At 44.7% G+C, this 21849-nt stretch overlaps 1 protein-coding gene across 14 annotated transcripts in view; it reads right to left on the bottom strand.

Annotated features, from left to right (window-relative positions):
* The window catches only part of ATF7IP (activating transcription factor 7 interacting protein), a 147905-nt gene that overhangs the window by 26276 nt on the left and 99780 nt on the right, over positions 1-21849 (bottom strand). For all 14 annotated transcript variants that reach the window (XM_078376099.1, XM_020787893.3, XM_078376096.1 and 11 more), the window contains one exon: positions 5683-5761. In XM_078376099.1, coding sequence (XP_078232225.1) covers positions 5683-5761 — 79 coding nt within the window. The remainder of the gene's footprint in view (positions 1-5682; positions 5762-21849) is intronic.

Genomic DNA, 21849 nt, shown 5'->3' with positions numbered 1-21849 from the left:
ATAAGAGGGCCTTCTTAAACGAACAATGCAAAGAAATAGAGGAAAAGAATAGAAAAGGAAAAACCAGAGATCTGTTCAAGAAAATTGGAGATATTAAAGGAACATTTTGTGCAAAGATGAACATGATAAAGGACAAAAATGGGAGACACCTCACAGAAGCAGAAGACATCAAGAAGAGGTGGCAAGAATACACAGAGGAACTATACCAGAAAGATTTGGATTCCCGGACAACCCAGATAGTGTGGCTGCTGACCTTGAGCCAGACATCCTGGAGAGTGAAGTCAAATGGGCCTTAGAAAGCTTGTCTAACAACAAGGCCAGTGGAGGTGATGGCATTCCAGTGGAACTATTTAAAATCTTAAAGGATGACACTATTAAGGTGCTACATTCAATATGCCAGCAAGTTTGGAAAACTCAACAGTGGCCAGAGGACTGGAAAAGATCAGTCTACATCCCAATCCCAAAGAAGGGCAGTGCCAAAGAATGCTCCAACTACCGGACAATTGCACTCATTTCCCACGCTAGCAAGGTTATGCTCAAAATCCTCCAAGGTAGGCTTCAACAGTATGTGGACCGGGAACTCCCAGAAGTGCAAGCTGGATTTCGAAGGGTCAGAGGAACTCGAGACCAAATTGCTAACATGCGCTGGATTATGGAGAAAGGCAGAGAGTTCCAGAAAAACATCTACTTCTACTTCATTGACTATGCAAAAGCCTTTGACTGTGTGGACCACAGCAAACTATGGCAAGTCCTTAAAGAAATGGGAGTGCCTGACCACCTTATCTATCTACTGAGAAATCTATACGTGGGACAGGAAGCAACAGTTAGAACTGGATACGGAAACAGATTGGTTCAAAATTGGGAAAGGAGTACGACAAGGCTGTATATTGTCTCCCTGCTTATTTAACTTATATGCTGAATACATCATGCGAAAGGCCGGACTGGAGGAATCCCAAACTGGAATTAAGATTGCCGGAAGAAATATCAACAACCTCAGATATGCAGATGATACCATTCTGATGGCAGAAAGTGAGGAGGAATTAAGGTACCTTGTAATGAGGGTGAAAGAGGAGAGCGCAAAAAATGGTCTGAAGCTGAACATTAAAAAAAAAACAAAACAAAAAAAAAACAAAAACCCTAAGATCATGGCCACTGGTCCCATCACCTCCTGGCAACTAGAAGGGGAAGATATGGAGGCAGTGACACATTTTACTTTCTTGGGCTCCATGATCACTGCAGATGGTGACAACAGCCCCGAAATTAAAAGACGCCTTCTTCTTGGGAGGAAAGCAATGACAAACCTCGACAGCATCTTAAAAAGCAGAGACATCACCTTGCCAACAAAAGTCAGAATAGTCAAAGCTATGATTTTTCCTGTAGTGATGTACGGAAGTGAGAGCTGGACCATAAAGAAAGCTGACCGCCGAAGAATTGATGCTTTTGAATTGTGGTGCTGGAGGAGACTCTTGAGAGTCCCCTGGACTGCAAGGAAAACAAACCAATCCATTCTAAAGGAAATCAAGCCTGAGTGCTCACTGGAAGGACGGATCCTGAAGCTGAGGCTCCAATACTTTGGCCATCTCATGAGAAGAGAAGACTCCCTGGAAAAGACCCTGATGTTAGGAAAGTGTGGAGGCAAGAGGAGAAGGGGACGACAGAGGATATGGTTGGACAGTGTCATTGAAGCGACCAACATGAATTTGGCTCAGCTCCGGGAGGCAGTGGAAGACAGGAGGGCCTGGCATGCTCTGGTCCGTGGGGTCACGAAGAGTCGGACACGACTAAATGACTAAACAAACAACAAGCCTTGTGACTGAAGGAAGTCTGTTTTCAGAGGCAAGGTATGTGCTGTTTTGTTCTCTCATCAGCTATCTCAGCTTACTTCCATGTAAAAGATCACTCTCGATTTTCAGTGTAATGATTTTAGGAAAAAGTAGCATACACGGAAAAATACGGTAGTTTTTGCTGATCTGATCATATACCAGAGGTTGGAATCAACTGGCATAATGATAACTGAGTTTTTTTTTCTTGTACAGAAGAATGGTGTTTGCACCTGGAGAAAGATGCTGAGATAAGTGGATCTGGCAGTTGTTTCTTGGAAACTTGTGTCAGTATGTTCGCTTCAGAGACACAACAGCAATAGTTGGTGGTATATGATTTGGAGAATTGCAGTGGAACAGTGAGGTCCTGGCTAACAACAAGGACTGACCTTGATCTCTTCAGGTTTGAGTGCTTGGGTGATTGTGGGGTCAGAGAGCACTCTGATTTTGTCTTCTATTGTGATGTATGTATGTGGAGTTGGGGATCTTGAATCTGAGAAGGTGATTTCAATGCTGGGTTCAACAGCGAGTGCAGGTTTTCTATTTGTTTCCTGCTAAGTAGATTTTGTAGTGCCTGCAGGTTGAAATAAGAGACCTGGAATATGACTATGATGGGGAACTGACCTTGGATTCCTCATCAATGCTGATGAGGAACAGTCGTTATGATTGAGGGGTGGCAGCATACTTTCCTCAAGGGTGATATAGACATGGAGCAAGAGTAACATGAAAGACATCTCTTCTTCGGTGATTTAGGTATAGAAGTCCAGTGTCATGTTCATGCAGTCAATCCTGCCAATTTGGATTGTTCGACACCGAAACTGTAAAAGTGTGCCTGGAGTCAGGTGATGTGGAAGCACGGCCCTACATGAGTGTTTTAGTAAGGATGTCTTCAAAGGCAGAAGATCTTGAGATCAATGGGTGCAGGGAACCAGAACATGCATGAAACAGGACCTCAATATCATTCATAAGACTTATTGCTCGGCATCATGCGATAGTGGTAAAACGGTGGTGGGAAAGACTACTCCACGCAGGATAATAGTAGGGCACCAGATTAAGGTAGAATTGGGGGGGGGGATATGGATTCTGCCACTAGTGATGTCACTTGGCCATCCACCTCCCTGTTGAAGGAGACTTATCCTTAGCAGTTGAGCACAAAGCTGGACAGCATTCTCAGATAATATATGATTCCTCTGGTTCAATGGGTCCTGGGCTTTTGCGAGGCAATGATAACTTGTTTAAATGGGCAAGCTGATTCCACTCACGTGAGTGGCTGAAAGCGTGCGATAATGCCCTACTATAGGACAAGTCTGCTTCTAATGCCAATCCAAGGCAGATGGGATCGCTACAGTTGTTGTCCTGGTTGCCTGGGGCTTTGGCAGGAGGCAATAAGAGTGGTGTTTAGATTGAGGTGTCTGGTCTTTCAGTTTCTCAAGCTTAGGCTTCTTGGACTGAGCATAGGGATCAACTGATTTCTTTTTTTATCTGGGTGTCGGGATTGACCAACCTCTTCTTTCTCTTTGATGCTGATGGTGTCGTTTCAGCACTTTCAAAGTCAACAGTCTGACTTCAGCTCTGGAGTCAGGGTGGGAAACAAGTAGGTCTGACTCAGGAGCCTGTTCTCTGGTAGGTTTGACAGAAGGAGGGCTTGTCTGAAGAGTCTCTACAAGTGGGGTTTTTTTTGTTGGTGCTGGTGAAACTATGGATGCCAGAGTTGGGATCTTCTTGGTGATCTTCTACTGCTTGGGATCTTCTACTGCTTTCAGAGAATTTTCCCACAAGCAAAAGTTTAAGCGAGACTGGCAGTTTTGGATGGCAAAACTGGTGAATTTCTGGCAATGCTGTGGTTGATTCCCTTCACTGAGGCAACAGAGGCACTTTGAATGTCTATCGGTGAGAGGAATTTTAGTGTTAACAGTTGCACACCAACTGTTGCACACCAATGGGGCCATAAAAAGGTAGGAACAGCTGTTAACCACCAAGTGGCAAACTAGTGACAAACTACTAAAGCACAAAACTACTGTGTTGAAGGAAGGTAATAATAAAGAGGTAAATAACTACTGTATTTTTCTGTGTATAAGACAATACTTTTACCTAAAATCTTTAGACTAAAAATTGAGGGGCGTCTTATACATGGAAAAAAAGCTGAGGGGGGAACAAAATAGCCCATACCTTGCTTCTGCAAACAAGCTTCCTTCAATCAAATGGCTTAGCTTCCTACAGTCAGCAGACTTAGCGTCCTCCAATCATGAGCCTTATGGAACTGAGGTCAATTGATGCTGAACAAACCAATTAGAACACACCTCGTTGGAGGTGGAGCCTATAGGCAGTGCTCAGATTCATGTCCGAGCATTCTGAGCCCAGAGGCTGAATGCTCAAAGTTAAGTTTAAATTTTCTAATGTAGGGTTAGAAAAGTGGGGGGGCTTATACATGGGGGCATCTTATACACAGAAAAATACGGTATATACAAATGATTTGTTAAAATGACAACTGTTGGCTCAGAAGAATTTTGAGATGTTCTTTCTGGGGTGGTGTAAAGGAACTGAGGACTATCCTTGGGGTAGCAGGTATGTACTTTTTTAAGTTCTAGAAGGTTCTGAGGACTTCATGCAGGTATGGAACAAATCTGCATTTACGATTCCAGAGACCACAAAGAAAAAATGTAGGGTACGTCGTATTACAAATCAAGTATTTCTACCTCAAAACATTATTCCACAAAGAGAAAACTTACTCTCCATCCCATTTCTAGACAGCATTAAATGATTTAAATTACTATATTCTTTTTTTTCAACCTCACATAAGCTAGATCAATGTAACCAAGGAAGAGAAACAGAATAAGGGGCAATATTACTTCACCTCTCTGTTGAACAATTGATTTCAGAATGGCAATGCCCCTTAACATCATTCAGCTTCAAGTAGAAACACTGGATATGGCTTATCCACTTGGCAGTTTAGCTTTTCTCCATTACTGTCTTCTCCGTGTAAGGAGGGGCACAGAGGAGTAAAATCAAGCAGCCACCACAATACACACTGCTAGAAATTCCTTGGAGTGCTCACTAAGAGTGGAAAAGCCATTCCTCTTTTTATCTATGGTCAGTGACTAGAAATTAGAGATACCAAAGAGTCCCTTTTCTGGCTGGTGGAAGTGAAGCTTTTAGCAGGATCAAGGAACCAGACGTTGGATGGTCTGGTGAAGGCAATGTATCCTGTCCTCTTGCACATGGCATAGACCATGAGTTCTCTGTAAATTATTTTAAAGATTTTTCCTGATCTTTCACATAGCTCTTCTAGAGGGATAACCATGCTAGTCGGCTGTTGCTGAAACAAAGCACTGTAGCACTTTAAAGAGTTAAATGACAACAGAATGTGCTGGGGAACAGCTTTGCAGATATCTTTGACTGCCAGAAACGTAACAAATAAGTCCTAGAACAAATTAATCCTGGACTATCTCTAGAGGCAAAAATGCTGGGGAAGGCTGAAGGTAGAAGGCAAAGAGGAAAAAAATACAAGATTGACTGACTCCCTAAAGGAAGCCACAGGCTTGAGCTTACAAGAGTTGAGCAGGGCTATTGAGGACAGCACACTCTGGAGATCATTCATTCATAGGGTTCCGATGGGTCGGGGACAACTTCATGGCATGTAACAACAATATAGCAAAAGCATTTATGGACTAAAATAGTGTGTTCATGCATATATTAGACAGTGAGAGGGAGTAACAATTACAGTATTTTAAACTTTAAAATTGATGTTGTGATTTCTGAGAAATTATCTTACTCCACAAGTATTTACTTTAGCAAATATAGGCCATTCATCAACTCCAGGTAGCAAAATCCTATCATATCTGGGATATCTCTTCTTACTTACCTTGAGAAGCGCCATCCTCTTCATCATCTAGCGTGAGATCTATTACTCCTGCTCCAGCACTAGCTGTGGCTTTGCCATTCTGAAAGATTAAACAACAACAAAAAATCCAAACCCTATTTATTTTTTATTCAAAAATTTCATGTAACTTTGTAACAGCATGCTAAAAAATGTCATACAATATGATAGATCCAAACTAAGTCATACTAACATCTGCTGAAATCAATGCCGTTAGAATTAGCCACAACTAACTTTTCTTAAGTTTCAATCTGTCTAAAAACTACTAGTTTTTATCTGGATTCAATTTCATAAGAGCAAAAGAAGAGGTGTGGAACTTCAGGACCTGAAACCAAATCTACCCACCCAAGGTTCCATGTAAGGTCATACCCAATGTTCCCCTCTAATTTTCCACTGGTGCTGGACAGCCCCCACCCCCATGCAGGGTTCTGACTGTGACTGAAAGCAAATGGGCAGCAACACTGGCTTGGCTGAATTCTGGAAGATGCAGCTGAAAAATCAAAGTCCACAAAGCAGCTGTCCCTACCTTCATACTGTGTTTCCACCACCATTTTGTTCATTTCAGGATGAAACAAACTGCCTGGTGGTCCTTGGGAATCACAATTCTTCATGCAAATCACAAGGACTCATGAGAGGGGTAATCCTCCTGCCTAGTAAGCTCTATGCCAGGCCCCTCCAAAGAAATTCGGTTCCATGAGTCCTTGTAATTCCCAGGAAGCATTGTGACTCCCAAAGACCCAAGGCATTGGTGTAAAAGCTGGACAGTAAAGAATGCTGACAGGAAAAAAAATACGTTTTGAGAGAAGATATCTTTATAGATTCCAAGCACCAGGAAAAAGGTAAATAAGTGTATTCTAGATCAAAAGAAGCCTAAAGTAATCTCTAGAAGCAAACATGACTAAACTGAGGCCATTGTACCCTGGGCACATCATCAGAATATAAGACTCACTAGAAAAGGTAATAACAACATCATGTTTTATAAGTCATTAATTCATAAGGTTGCCATTCAAGACCTGATGGCACATAACAACAAAGCAACTTGTTACAATTAATTCTTGAAGGACAGGAGTAGAACTCTGTCTGTGTTCTAGTGTAGTATAGTTGAGTATTTGAAGCTGTGGGATCAGCTTTTTGTCCTTTTCAGGAGACTGGTTGATAATGGCGATCAGGGTGTTTTTTTGTTATGGATGTATCGTTGTGATAAGGGGGGGATAGAGAGGTTACTTACCTGTAACTGGTTCTTTGAGTGGTCCTCTGTGAATTCACACTAACGGGTTAAGCAGAGATCTCTGGAATATTCTAGAGCTTAATGCTTTTAGGCAATGCAACACCCCCTCAGCCCACCCGCCCTCAGAGTTACCTCAGTTCTGGTAACAGCCCGCCGCTGCATCAGTAGATACAGAAGTGATGAACAGAGGGGAGGACAGGTGGGAAATGTGAATTCGCAGAGGACCACTCGAAGAAACAGAGTTACAGTGGGGTCTCTACTTAAGAACGTCCCTACTTAAGAACAATCCAACTTAAGAACAGCTCCATTTGCTAAATTTTGCTTCTACTTGAGAACAGAAATCCAAGATAAGAACAGGAAAAAAAAACTTTCCTGCTCTTTTTTTAACCTTAGGTCATATTAGGTTTAAAAAAATTCTCCCCCTAGTGGTAGAGTACGTATTAACCAGCTTTGCATTAGTTCCTATGGGAACTAATGCTTCAATGTACGAACGCACCTCTACATAACAAAAAAACAGCCAGAATGGATTAATTGGTTTTCAGTCCATTCCTATGGGAAATTTTGCTTCAACTTAAGAACGTTTCAACTTAAGAACACCATTCCAAAACGGATTAAGTTCTTAAGTAGAGGTTCCACTGTAGTTTCTATGGACGGAAAAGAGCAGATACGGATTAAATGGTTTTCAATGCATTCCTATGGGAAATGCAGATTCAACATAAGAACTTTTCAACTTGAGAACCACCTTCCAATACAGATTAAGTTCTTACGTAGAGACCCCACTGTACAGTTAAGTAACCTCTCTTTCTTCTTCGTGGTCTCTGTGAATACACACTAATGGGTGACTAGCAAGCTTAACTAGAGAAGGAGGAATGTCACTGAAGGATAGATGAGAGAACTGCCCTCCCAAAGAATGCATCTGCCTTCACTCTCAGGTCCAATCTGTAGTGTGCAGCGAAGGTACATGGTGTAGACCACGTGGCGATCTTACAAAAATCAGGAATTGGAATGCCATGTAAGAAAGCTGCAGAGGTAGCAGGGGCTCTGGCTGAGTGTGCCTTGACGTTGACAGGCAAAGGTTTCCTGGCCAGTTGGTATGGCAACTTAATTGTCAATACCGTCCACTGTGATAAAGTCTGAGAGGAGATGTGGGATCCTCTGTGAGGTGGGTGGGGGTAGATGAAGAGCCTCCTGGACCTTCGGAAGGAGGCAATCCTGGACAAATAGAATGCCAAGGCTCTCTTACTGTCCAATGTGTGAAGAGACCTTTCTAGGTCTGATGAGGGTGACGGGAAGAAAGTGGGAAGTACGATGAAAGTTAGAAACTAGCTTAGGTAAGAAGGCAACTTTGTCTTGGTGAAACTGAAGAAATGGCTTGTCAGTTTTCAGGGCAGCAAGTTCAGAAGCTCTCCGTGCGGAAGTGATTGCCACAAGGAATACAGTTTTAAGGGAAAGTAGGTGTTTGGAAGCAGTGGTGAGAGGCTCAAAAGGTGGTCTCCACAGGTAGTGGAGGATGAGGGAGAACGACCATTGTGGAGTAGGTGGTGGGGCAGGAGAGTACATGTGAGCTACGCCCCTCAAAAATTGTTTGAGTGTAGGGCGCCTGAAAATCATGGCAGCGTTGCAGTCTTGAGGTTGGTATGCAGTGATGGCAGAGAGGTAGACTTTAATGGTTGATAAAGATAGTTGTTGACCAAACAGATGTGTGAGGAACTGGAGAACAGCATCTAGGGTAGTTGGCTTTGTGGGTAAATTATGGTGTTTAAGCAAAACGGAGGAAGGTAGCCTACTTGTATGAGTACAGTTTAGTAGTGGATGGTTTGCGGGAATGTGCCAGGATATTTTCTATCGAGACCTGATCCGCCACATGGTGAGTTGCAATGTTTGAAGGTCCGGGTGATAGGTCCGTCCCTGATGTTGAGTGATAAAATCTGGTATCAAGGGCAGGCAGATTTGGCTGGTGCTGATGGAACATAGGGTAGTGAACCATGGTTGTGTCAGCCACCATGGGGCAATGAGGATCACGTTTGCCTGTTCACGCATGATCTTGGATATGGTTCTGAGTATCAGGAGAATGGGCGGGAAGAGGTACAGGAGGTTGGTGGACCAGTCCATTATCTGACCGTCTCCCTGAGATCCTTGGCCGATGCCCGCTCTGGAGCAGAAGAGATTGCACTTGACGTTTTGAGGGGTGGCGAAGATGTCGATCTTAGGTTGTCCCCAGAGGTTGCAAAAGTGTAGAAAGGTTGGTTAGTGAAGGGACCTCTTGTGAGTTTGTGTCCGTTTGCGGCTGAACTGGTCCGCTATGACATTGTTGTGTGTGGCTATGTAGACCGTCACTGGGAAGATGTGCCGCTCCATACACCACACCCAAAAGTGTACTGCGAGATACAGGACCAGGGGGGAGCGGGTGCCTCCATGTTTGTTGATATAGAACAATGCTGTCGTGTTGTCCATCGTTATTCGGACAACGTTGCCTATGATGAGTGGTTTGAACACCCTGCACACCTTGAATATGGCCAGGAGTTTCCGGTTGTTTACGTGTAGAGAGGCTTCCGTGGTGGACCTGGTATCGTGAATGGAGTGCGTGTTGTAGTGTGCGCACAAGCTGGTGGTGCTCGCATCTACGGTTATCTGGGTTGATGATTGGAGAGGAGCAAAATGAGTAGATTGGCCGGGTTGTCCCACCAAAGGAGCTGAGCAGAAAGTACGGGGGAGACCTTGAGAAGTTTCCACTGAGGATCTACCATGGGGTAGAATAGTGTGTGATACCAGGAATGGAGAGAACGTAACTTCAGTCTGGCATGTGATTTGGCTGACATTGTCGAAGCCATGAGGCCCAGCAAGCACTGTGTGGAGTGAGCCGTGACATGGGAATATGGGTGGGAATGAGTGATGAGGGAGTGAAACTTTACTACCCTTTCTTGAGTGAGGAATATTCTTCCCTTGACAGAGTCGAGAATGGCTCCTATGTAAACAATGTGTTGGGTTGGACGGAGAACTGATTTGTGTTCATTGACCCGCATGCTGAGGTTCGTAAGAAGAAAGATGGTGGTACGAACATCTGTGACTGCCTACTGTGGGGACAGCGAGACGAAGAGCCAGTTGTCTATGTAAAGATATACCAAGATGCCCAGGGTGTGGAGGTGGGCTGCCACAGGCGTCATACATTTGAACACTCTTGGAGCCATGGAGAGGCTGAATGATAGGGCTGTGAATTCGTGGACTTGGTCTCTTACGGCAAACTGGAGGAACCTCTGATGATCCTGGCAAATGGTTATATGGAAGTATGCATCGATCGCTTAAGTCTATGGAGGTGAACCAGACACCTTGTTGGAGAATAGGTAGGATTCGCTCTAGTGTCACCATACGGAAATGTTTTGTGAAGATATAATAATTTAGATCTCAAAGATCTAGAATAGGTCTTAGTCCTCCATCCCGTTTCAGGACTGTGAAGTAATGGGAAAAAATCAGTTTTGTAGATCTGTAGGGGTGACCGGACTGATGCCGTACTTTGACAGAAGGGATTTTATTTCTAGAAGAAGGGCGGTGGATGGTGGTGTTAGAACGAATCGTGGAGGTGGTATGGAAATTAACTCGATGGCGTAGCCTGTGGCAATGATGGTAAGTTCCCAAGTGTCTGTGGTGATTGATGTCCATGATCGTAGGTGGGCAGAAGGTCGTGTGGAGGGTGGTACTGGAAGAGAGTAGAGATGTGAGTCAAAGATTCTGCTTCTGTTTCTTGTCCGGCTGGGGAAAGGACTGCTTGGGACGATGATGCTGGAAAGTGGTCTTGGGTTGGTAAGAAGGACGCTTGAGTGGAGTACCTGGTATTGTCAGAGTATGGTTTAGGTTGGTAGTATGAGTGAGGGAGGCGCCATTGGGGACACTGCGATTTATAATATGGCAAGGTATTACATGAATTTGACCCAACTCCGGGAGGCAGTAGAAGATAGGAGGGCCTGGCGTGCTCTGGTCCATGGGGTCATGAAGAGTCGGACATGACTAAACGACTAAACGAAATGAAACGATTATATGATCATGCAGTTTTCTTTAATTTCTGCAGGTTTTCCAGGATGCCGCCTGTTTTATCGTCAAAGAGACCCGACCCATTGAACCGTAAGTCTTCGATGCAGAGCCGGACATCATCAGGAATCTGGGCAGACCTGAGCCAGACATACCTTCAAAAGGCTATAGCTGATACCAATTGACTGGAAGAGGAGTCAATGATATGTCTGGCAGTGATTCTTTCCTACCGTACAAGCGCCGTGGCTTCCTGATGGAAAGCCAGTCCTTGAGTCTTATACTCCCCTGAGTCTGACTGGAGAGATTGCAGAGCCTTATTCCAAAGGTAGCGGTGGTATGCTCCCATTGCTGCTATGTAATTTGCGGTGCATAAATTAAATGATGCTAGGGAGTATGCTCTGTGCCCTGCAATGTCCAGTTTTCTACTCTCCTTGTTGTTGGGGGTAGTGGAGGACCTATTACATGTCCTTGTTTGGGTGGCGTCAACGATGAGAGAATTAGGTTGGAGATGTTTGAAGAGAAATGCAGTGGCATCTCTGTGTGTCCTGTAAAAATTCTCCACCTTGTGAGACATCTGTGGTATGGAAAAGGGTTTCATCCAAGTTTGTTTAGCCAATTCTAATAGAGAAGGATTGAAGCTCATGCTGAGAGGTAGACTGTTGAGTATTAATGTCCTCGTATACTTTGTCTGACTGAGACTGTGGAGGCTATTGCACATCAAGTTTCATGGCTTTAGCTATCCGGAGGATTAACTGTGAGTAAGCTGAGAAGTCATCGGACGGAGACAGAGGATGATGAGCATTGGAGTCAGAGTCAGGTGTAAGCAGGTTAGGAGACTCCTGTACCATCAAGGAATGGGAGGAACTAGACATGGATGAATAGATGGAGAGTGCTGGAGAGGCGGTACCGTACCGTGGAGGTGTTGGTACAGAGGTGGTATGTCTCGATTTTGAAGAAGTTTGTTAAGCTGGTACTGACACGAGTTGCAGTACTGGAGAGGCAGGTTGTGGTACCGAGGCAACATGTCGTGGGAGTTGACCTGAGTGTCTACTATCCAAAAGCTGGATGTGTTCTTGTACCGAGGGAGAATGGGAACGTTGGGATGGTACCGTGGCCTGAGGGTAGGTGAGTTGGGGTGCCGTTTGCGAGACTTGCGTTTTGGTACTGGGGATGATGGTACCGAGTCAGAGCCCGAAGAAGATGAACATCGGCGATTGTCCCATTACCGATGATGGTACTGTGGGGAGAAAGATGAATCTGAAGTGTCAGAGTTGTAGTAATAGTAATGTTTACGACGACGATGGTTACGATAGTACTCAAGCTCGGCCAGACGGTACCGATGTGCTTGGTATCTAGAGCGTCAAGAAACAGGTTCAGAACACTCCGGGGAGTCATAGAGTCTGACCCTCTTAGTATGTCTATTCTTTTTGATGGCTCTTGGGAGATAAACGACCCAGAAGGTATCATGGGTCTGTTATCCTCATCATCCCGTTCCATATGATGCCAGTCTTTCCTTAGCCTCTTCCTGGGGGAAAAGGGTGGAGGAAGCGGTACAGATTCATGCTCATTGGGTGAAGCAGAGCGAGCAGTAGAGACTGGGCTGGAACGGATCGAAGTCTGTACCAAGGTAGCCTCACCTGTACCAGGCGAAGTTGGGAAGTGAGCCAAAATGGGAGACTCAGGTTGACTGGAGGGAACAATGAGTGCATCCTCTGAGGAGTAGATTTGGATGGTAGGTTGGTCTTGCACTGGCAAATCCGCCGGTGGAGGAAGGTGCGAGTCAGAGGCTTTTTTTCTTCTTTTTTGGCTTAGAATGGGTTGAAGTCATGGCAGGTTTGGCTGCAGGGGCTGTTTTAGTTGAAAATGTTATGGTAGATTTATGATTGGACCCCTGATATGCCTTAGAAGGAGTTGGAGAGGCAACATGTGCAGGTGGAACAGGAGCCTCCGTGCTAGGAAAGGGCTCCATAGTTGGAGGGGGCTGGAGAGACTGTTGCCAGAGAAAGGATCACAGGCGTTGTTCTCCAAGTTTAAGTGCCTGTTTTCCAAAACTTTTACAGATCAAGCAGGAAGCGGTCTGGTGCGATTCCCCCAGGCAAAATAGGCAGGTCTTATGGCCATCTGTAGAGGCAATCTTGTTAGAGCACTTAGCACACTTTTTGAAAGGGGGGTGCCATAAATGGCCGGGAAGGGGAAGGAAGCGAGGGGGGCAGATAAAGTCTCTTACTGTTAGATGAAAGAAAAAAAATGAAGATTAAAGGAAAATGTGTTCTTTTTAGGAGTTGGAAGTGACAGAAGAGCAGCAGCTTGAAGAGGAGACCTCATGCGATGGCAGCAAAAAAGAACTGAGGTAACTCTGGGTCAGGCTGGGGAGGGGGTTCTGCCTCAGAGCTAGACGATTGAGAGGAAAAGGAAACATCATCCTCGGACGACGAGACATGCCCCCTCTTGCGCCGTGGTGATGAAACGACTGGCAGCATAGGGGCAGGACGCTGCGGTTGGATAGATGCGCTCGACGTCGAAGGTGGAAGTGGGACGTCAAGCGAGGGTTGCGGCAGCGACGGAGGTTGTTGAGCATTGCCCTCGGCGCCCCTGCGGTGTCGACGTCGACGCCTTCTGGGCGGAGTAGATGCAGAGGAGGAGGAGACGTAGACGTATCTAACTTTACGTCGACGTCGATGGTATTCAGGGGACGTCGACGTCGAAGAAAAGGTGGAGGAGCGGTGTCTGTGGCGATGCCTACGTCGTCTGTGACGATCGGTAGAAGAGGAAGAGTCATCCGACGTCGATCTATAGCGACGTCGGGAACGTCGATGTCTCCCAGCGCCATCCCTGTGAGGGGATCGATGGCGGTCTCGGGAGCAGTGTCTCGTCTTTCTCACCCGTTTCCTCGGTGGTGACGGATGGTGAGAAGACACTGGAGACACAGAGTGAGCCGGAGAAGCCCGCCCGCTAGATACGGGGCTGATAGGGGCAGAACCCAAGCTTGCGGTGGCTCGCACAAGCTGGCTTGGCGTTGGCGATGTAATGCCAAGGGGTAAAATCGGCTCAACTTGTCGAGGGGGAAGTGGTGCGAACACCTCAGGCACCGAATCCTTGTCCCTCGAAGAGTCCTCCAGAATGGGAGAGGGGAGGTTAGGAGGTACAGAGGACGCCTGAGGAGTCGGGTCCTTGGATTTAGCCGACCCCTTTGATTTTTCCTTCTTTCCAGGTTTTGCAGCGGCGGCTGTCTTAGGAGCAGACTTCTTCTTCGGAGCGGACGATTTTTTTAAAGGTTTCTGGACAGGTATGTCCGCCGCTCTAGATGTTGATGATGATGGCACGGACCCATCGGCCTGGGCAGCAGAAGAGGAAGCAGGGAGCTCCATGGAGGCTGGTGTGGGGGCTGAAAGGGCCGCGTCCCACAAGTGTAACTTCAGCCTCTGTTGTCTAGCCCGTAATGCTGCCCTGGTAAACGCTTGACAATGCCGACAATTTTGGGGAGAATGGGATTCCCCTAAACAGAAGAGGCAGGTATCGTGCCCGTCCTGGAACGGGATCTTTCCCGAGCAAACGATACACCTGCTGAAAGGGCCGGAGGGTGGGGGAGGCATATACACCCTAGGCAAAATGGCCGGTAAAAAGGGCGGGAAAAGGGGTAACGGCCGTGAGCGAGGCGAGAAAGCCGAGAAATACCAAAACTAAGTCCACAATACTAAGAGAGGGGTCCGTAACAATCCAAAGTCAAAGTCCGAGTTAGCAATCCAGAAAAACGACGGAAAATCAGCAAGACTGGAAGAGCTCAAAGCGAGAAGAACCACTTCGCACGGCGGAGAAATGGAACTGAGGCTAGGGCGGGCGGAGCATGCGCAGTACACATACTCCTAACTATGTTTCTTTTACAGAGCTCGAGAACGTTCCGAGGGACACGCGCAGGCGCTGACTTAACCCTTTGTTGTGTGCATTCACAGAAGACCACGCTGAAGAAATGAAGATTAAAGGAAAATGTGTTCTTTTTAGGAGTTGGAAGTGACAGAAGAGCAGCAGCTTGAAGAGGAGACCTCATGCGATGGCAGCAAAAAAGAACTGAGGTAACTCTGAGGGTGGGTGGACCTCGTGGGCTGAGGGGGTGTTGCACTGCCTAACAGCATTAAGCTCTAGAATATTCCGGAGATCTCTGCACAAGCGCAGACTTAACCCATTAGTGTGCATTCACAGAGACCATGAAGAAGAAATTACAGTTCAACTTGTTACAGTTCTATGTTGGAGATGAACCAGTACATGTTTATACAAGGAATCACAGGACATCTATTGTGCAACTTGTTTTTTTCTTAGCTGCTACAGATGACAGCTAAGCATATGAAGCAAAAAAGAATAAATAACATTCACATTTAAATAATCTCAGAAGAGCATGCATTACCAGGATTTTACAAACAACTCTGAAATTTAGATAGTAAATAAAAACATTAGAGCTAGCCAGTGTAGCCCTGGGCAAGCTACACAGTCCCAGAGTCCTGCCAGAAAAGGGAAAAGTCAACCTGAGCTCTCTATAGCTAGAAAACCCGAAAAAAGATCACTGCTGCAAGTTGAAATCAACTTGATGGCATACTACTACTACTACTACTACTACTACTACTACTACTACTACTACTACTACTACTACTACTACTAGAAATTGCAAGACACAATCTTTGACTGATTTTATACATAACAGATACAAATTTTAACCAAAAACCTAAGTATTAGTTAAATATCAGTGTAGTATTTATGTTGTTCCTAATATTGTTAGGGTTCTTTGTTTGTTTTTTGTTTTTAGCTTTGATGGTGTTATTTCAGAGATCTGCAGCTGGTTATAGCATTTTATAAAATTCTGCAGCACTGTTCCCAATGCTCCAATCATTATGGGGACCACTGAAATAAATGTGTTTCATCCACAAGTTACAGTGGTGCCTCACTTAGTGAGCGCACCGTACAACGACGAACCCGTATAGCGATCCCCTTTTTCGGGATCGCTATACGGAGCACCCAATCGCCGCACCTCGCTTTGCGACGATTGGGTGTCCCACGGCCATTTTGGAGCCGCCGATCAGCTGATCGGCGGCTCCAAAATGGGCGCTGGAGGACCCGAAATGGCCCCGCGCTGTGTTTTCGCGCCCTCGGCAAGCGAGGGGAGGGCGCGAAAACGCCGCGCGGGGCCATTTCGGGTCCATTTTGAAGCCGCAAAACAGCTGTTTTGCGGCTTCAAAACGGCCGCGGACGACCCGAAATGGCCCCGCGCCGCGTTTTCGCGCCCTCCCCTCGCTTGCCAAGGGCGCGAAAACGCCGCGCGGGGCCATTTCGGGTCCGTTTTCAAAACGACCCGAAATGGCCCCCCGTGGCGTTTTCGCGCCCTCGGCAAGCGATGGGAGGGCGCGAAAATGGCTGCCCGGGGCCAGGAAACTTCTCTAAGTGGGAAGTTTAGGGCCGATTTGGAACGCATTAAATGAAGTTTAATGCGTTCCAATGGCTTTTTACTTCCCGCTTAGCGAAGATTTCGTATAGCGAAGGTTAATCCGGAACGGATTAACCTCGCTATACGGGGCACCACTGTATTTCTATTGCCACATCTCTATTTTTCCCCCCAGTTCTTTATCTTCAATTCTGGCATACCCTGGAATGGCAATGCCAATTATCCAGACATTTCTTCATCCTTTTATAATGTCTATGCATTATGCTCAAGGTTTCTGTCTGTTTGAATATGAAAGACCCACAAGATTCTGAGCTGGTCATTTTCTGACACCTTCTCTAGCTGGTGTTCCCACAAATTCTTGGATGCTATCAATTATATTTTTTAAATCATGAATTAATATTTAATATTGAAATTCTATCATGTCTAGCTTTGAAGTCTGTCTGTGCAATCTCTGAGCATTCACAGATGAGGTGTGAGTTTCATTTTTTTCCCTTTCCAGAGTTGACATTTGCTGTGTACACTAATTCCATGAATTTTAGCTTTCATGTCATTAGTTTGGAGTGATTATTCTTGTGGAGCAAAAATTAAGTCTTTGGTTTTCTTTCTTTCTTCAGTTTATTTTTTCAGCTATTTAATTTTTCAAATTGCTGTTTCTTATATTCAACCTTCATTTCTGTTATTTTTCAATGTTTTCAGTTTACACTACTTTCAATATTTTTCTCTAATGTTATTACTATAATCATTTAAGCTTCTTTTTTCTTCCTCTGCTACCCATTATATTTGTAGTAATCCAAGAAAAACATGTGCCATCAATTCTGATTTAGAGTGGTCTGCTTCAGGGTTTACTATGTAGAGAATACACAAAAGAGGTTTACCATTCCCTTCTTCGGGGGTGGGGGAGCATTGTGGAACTTTGCAGCTTGTCCTGGGCAATACATACTGGATCTTCTTTGAGACAGCACAGTGGGGAAGTAATCCATAAACTCAAATGCATGGATTATAATCTGTCCACATCACTTTTTGGATGTAGTGCATGATGCATAGTTGCTAATTTCTGTGTTTTCTATCTAAATTTTCTAATTCACTTTGGGTCTAATTTATTATTTTAGCTAGGTATTTAATTACTGGAACTGAACTGAATTGCATTTCCATCATTTAATTTTGTTTTTGGAAATTTCCACAGTTTGATGTATTCCCTTTGTGTCAAATCTTTAACTTCTGTATGCAGGAGATTATCTTTTTCTAGTATTCCAAGAAATTTATACTTGTTACTTGCTAATGATTTTAAGATATTGCCATTTTTAAACACTATTCTATCTAGTTTTTGGAACTTAGCATGTTGTATAAGAAAAATGGACATTTGTGAAGTCCAAGTATCATCTGAATATCTTTGCTAAATATTCAGTATACAGTGGGGTCTTGACTTAAGAACGGCTTGAGTTAAGAACATTTTGACTTAAGAACCACTCTCATAGGAAAATATTGACTTGACTTACATACTTAGATTTGAGTTAAGAACTGAAAAAAACCCACATGGGAGGCAGGGAAAGTGCAAAATGTGAACTTTCAGTTAACTGTTGGCCAGTGAAAAGGGTGCCTGTCTGCTTCCTCACTCCTCCCAGCATTTAGAGAGTGGATTGGGAGAAAGTCTTCAGACTGCCTGGTACTGTACTGCCTGGACTGTATTTTCCCTGCCTTCCCTGAACCTTTCTTGACCTAAGAAAAAAAGAAACAATATATCCCCCTCCAGTGGTCGAAGGCGGAATAGCAGCTTCCCATTAGTTTCAATGGACGGAAAAGAGCAGATACGGATCAAATGGTTTTCAATGCATTCCTATGGGAAATGCAGATTTGACCTGAGAACTTTTTGACTTGAGAACCGCCTTCCAATACGGATTAAGTTCTCAAGTCAAGACCCCACTGTATTTAGTAGTGATTCTACCTTGGGAGGACGTTTTGCATATACTGCAGTTCAATGCTTTCCAATGGGGGAGAAAAAAATTCACCAAAAATTAACAAAGAGTCAGATCAAAGCCAAATTAATTTTGCAAGTTTTAGAAGGTGCACTAACGATCCCAAGCATTTAAAACCGTTTTTGAACCTTTTAAGACACACTTAAAATTGCAAAAACGGACATCGCAAAACCATTGGAATGCATTGAAAAGGTTTCAATGCATTCCAATGGGGGAAACATTGTATCGCTTAGCGATGTTTCCTATGGCGATTTTCGCTTAAGAATGGCAATCCGTTCCCATTGGAACGGATTAACCGTTTTTCAATGCATTCCTATGGGAAATGGTGTTTCGCTTAGCAATGTTTTCCCATAGCGATGGTTTTTTTTGAACCAATTAACATCGTTAAGCGAGGCACCACTGTAATTTTAGGTCAGCTATATATAACAGTTGGGTTGCTTTTTCAGTTATCTCTATTATTATTTAAAAATATCAAACACAATCTACCAAGTTGTTGTGGGTTTTTCAGGCTCTTTGGCCCTGTTCTGAAGGTTATTCTTCCGGACTGCAACCATGCTAATCTATCTGGGGATGCACCATTGCTACAGACGCAACATGAGGCAAAGTTATATGGAACCTCTACTTACGAACGTTCCTACCTACGAACAATCCAGCTTACGATCAGCTCTGTTCGCAAAATTTTGCTTCTACTTGTGAATGGAGCTTCAACATGACCTTTGGCCAGTGAAGAGGGTGCTTGTCTATAACATCACTTGTCCAAACAGTTAGGGAGTAGATAGGGAGAGTCTTCAGACTGCCTGGTACTGTTTGGTATTATACAGTACTGCCTGGTACTGTACTGTATGGACTGTATTTTTTGGCTTTTTTAATTTTTAATTTTTGGATTTTTGTAAACAGAGAGACTGCCTGTTCTCGGTGAGTACACTATATTTACTGAACCGTACAGGGTTTTTTGCAGCTGGGGGGGATTGGGCTAGGTGGGAGGGTTATTTTTCTGTGCTCTGATGGGTCTTGCAGTGTAGATTTTAGTTTTAAAATGTGTGTGGTTAAAATTTGGCTCTAAAGTCTTTTTTTTAAATCAGAAAATACAGTATTCTGTGAGGGGCCAGGCAGGCAGGCAGGCTTTAAAATGGAGTTTAGACTCAATTCTCTCCCCCCCATGTTCCTCAAATTCTCTGACTTTATCTCTGACCCTAATATGGCAAATGGGAAACCAATTAGCATTGCATACCCCTGGGAGGCAGGAAAGTTTTAAGGGACGGATCATACTTCCACACTATTAGAGAGCAGGCCGGGTAGGTGGGGCTTGTCAGCCATGGAAGGCAGCCCATCTAGGAGAAGGAAAACTCCAATTTTAAACCTCCACTGCCTTGTGGCTATATCCACTCATGGAAAAGGCTTCAGGAGTTAACCTAGAGGCAAAATCCGGAGCTGGAGTCCCAAAGACAATTCGTGTCATTCTGCCAACTCCTGCGACATTGCTGGAACCAGTTGTATTGGCTCTTGCCTTTCCATTCGACCATTTCAGCAACGTGGAGAGGGGGGATTTGCTGCTTGGGTAACAGCCTATCCTCCATACTACTTTACCCAGGCTTCATGCTCTGGAAAGGACACTTCTTGATACAGAGCATGTTACCATAGTCTCTTGAAACTGAAGGATGCCTATGATGATGATGGTGAGTACCCATTTGTCTCTGATGATGGTCACCCACGATGTGAAATGAGGTGCTAGGCAAGTCAAATAAGTACAAGGGGAGTGAAGAGTAGAGAACTGGGCTGGATAAGATTCCAAAATTTTGCTTTGGTTTCTTGTCAGGTATACGAAAGGACTGACGTGGACGTTGGCACTGATTGTTCTGGCAAGGCTGGAAGGCAGAGGCAGACTGAGCTAAGTATCTCAGTCAACAAATGGTTTGTATTGTTGGTAGGGATATGGTAGACGCCATTGATAGAGTTGTGGGTTGTAGTAGGATTGTGTATTATAAGATCTTGCAGTTTTTCTCATTTTTTGCTGTTGTCAAGAATTTCATCAGTTGATATCGAAGAGGCCGACCCCGTCAAGGGGTAAGTCCTCAATACACATGCGGGAATCATCTGAAATATGAGCAGAGCGTAACCAGGCATGCTAAGGGCAACAGCAGTGGCCATGTGTCTTGAGCCAGCCTCTACGATATGTCTAGCCGTGATGCGCTCTTGGCGAGCTAAAGCCATTGCTTCCCGATGAAAGGCCAGGCCCTCTCGGCTTACATTCACCCTGAGCTGATTGGAGTGAAGGGAGCGCCTTGTTCCATAAGAACCTGTGGTACGCTCCCATGGCTGCAAGGTAGTTTGCAGCACCAAGAGTGAAAGAAGCCAGAGAGTATACCCTGCATCAAATAATATCAAGTTTCTTTCCTTCTTTATTGTTCGGTGTTGCATTAGAGCGATTTCTAGCTTTATTCTGAGTTGTGTCTACTATAACTGAATTTAGGAGTGGATGTTTGGAAAGGAAGTCTGTATTGTTACCATCAGATTTATACAGGTTCTCGACTCATCTCGTGATCTGTTGGATAGAGGATGGCTTAGCCCATGTTTGCTTAATCAACTTAAGAAGAGATGGAATAAACCACATATAAAGTGGGGGGGGGGGTTTCTGGTCTTCGTTAATGTCCTCAGAGACTTTGTCAGAATCAGACTGCACTGGTTGTTGAACATCTAAGTCCATTGCCTTAGTAATGCGTAGAACCAGTTGTAAGATGAAAAATCCTCTGACGGAGAAGGTGGATTCCTATCCGCAACATCAGAGTCTGGAGTTGGCAAATTCAGCGGTGACTCAGGGGGTAGAAAGGAATCTGAGGTATCAGTATTAGAGGATCTAGACAATGAGGTTTGAGATGGAGAGGGTTCATCATCTAATGCAGCAGTTTGTACAGGTTTTGACTTGGTAATTTTCCGTTTGGTAAGTGAGGTTTGAAGAGTGGTATGTTGAACCTTTGCACGGAGAGAATGATGGGATAGTGTAATCTGGTGTGGTATCGGGGAAAGGCCAGTATAAGTGGTAGTAGCCTATAACGATGATGTGGCCTCCTGCAGTACCGCAGGCGTTGTAGATGGTTTAGTGCGCTTTGGTATCGGTGGTTGAGGCAGGTCCTTACCAAGACCTGTTTCCTTTTGCTGGATGATGTACGGTGCTTTGGTACCGGTGGGGGGACTGGGGAGTCATCAGAAGTGGAATGCTGATATCGAGGATGGTACTGAAGTGGGTCAGAATCAGACTTGGCAGTCAGAATCAGGCGATTGGCAGCCTAATGTACTTAGCAAACTGGACTAGGCCAGACATTGTAGCAGCAGTAAGTATGTTGAGTAGACATGTGTCTAAGCCCATGGTAAAGCACTGGCAAGGACTGAAAAGAGTATTTAGGTACTTGAAGGGAACGTGAAGATGCCTGGTCATAAAACCTTCAAAAGAATTAAAATTGATGGCTTATGTAGACAGTGATTGGGCAAACGACAAAACTGAT

Source organism: Pogona vitticeps, chromosome 5, assembly GCF_051106095.1.
Source record: "Pogona vitticeps strain Pit_001003342236 chromosome 5, PviZW2.1, whole genome shotgun sequence".
Lineage (NCBI taxonomy): Eukaryota > Metazoa > Chordata > Lepidosauria > Squamata > Agamidae > Pogona > Pogona vitticeps.
Note: the sequence above shows the minus strand (reverse complement) of the source record. Positions and strands in the feature narration are given on the sequence as shown.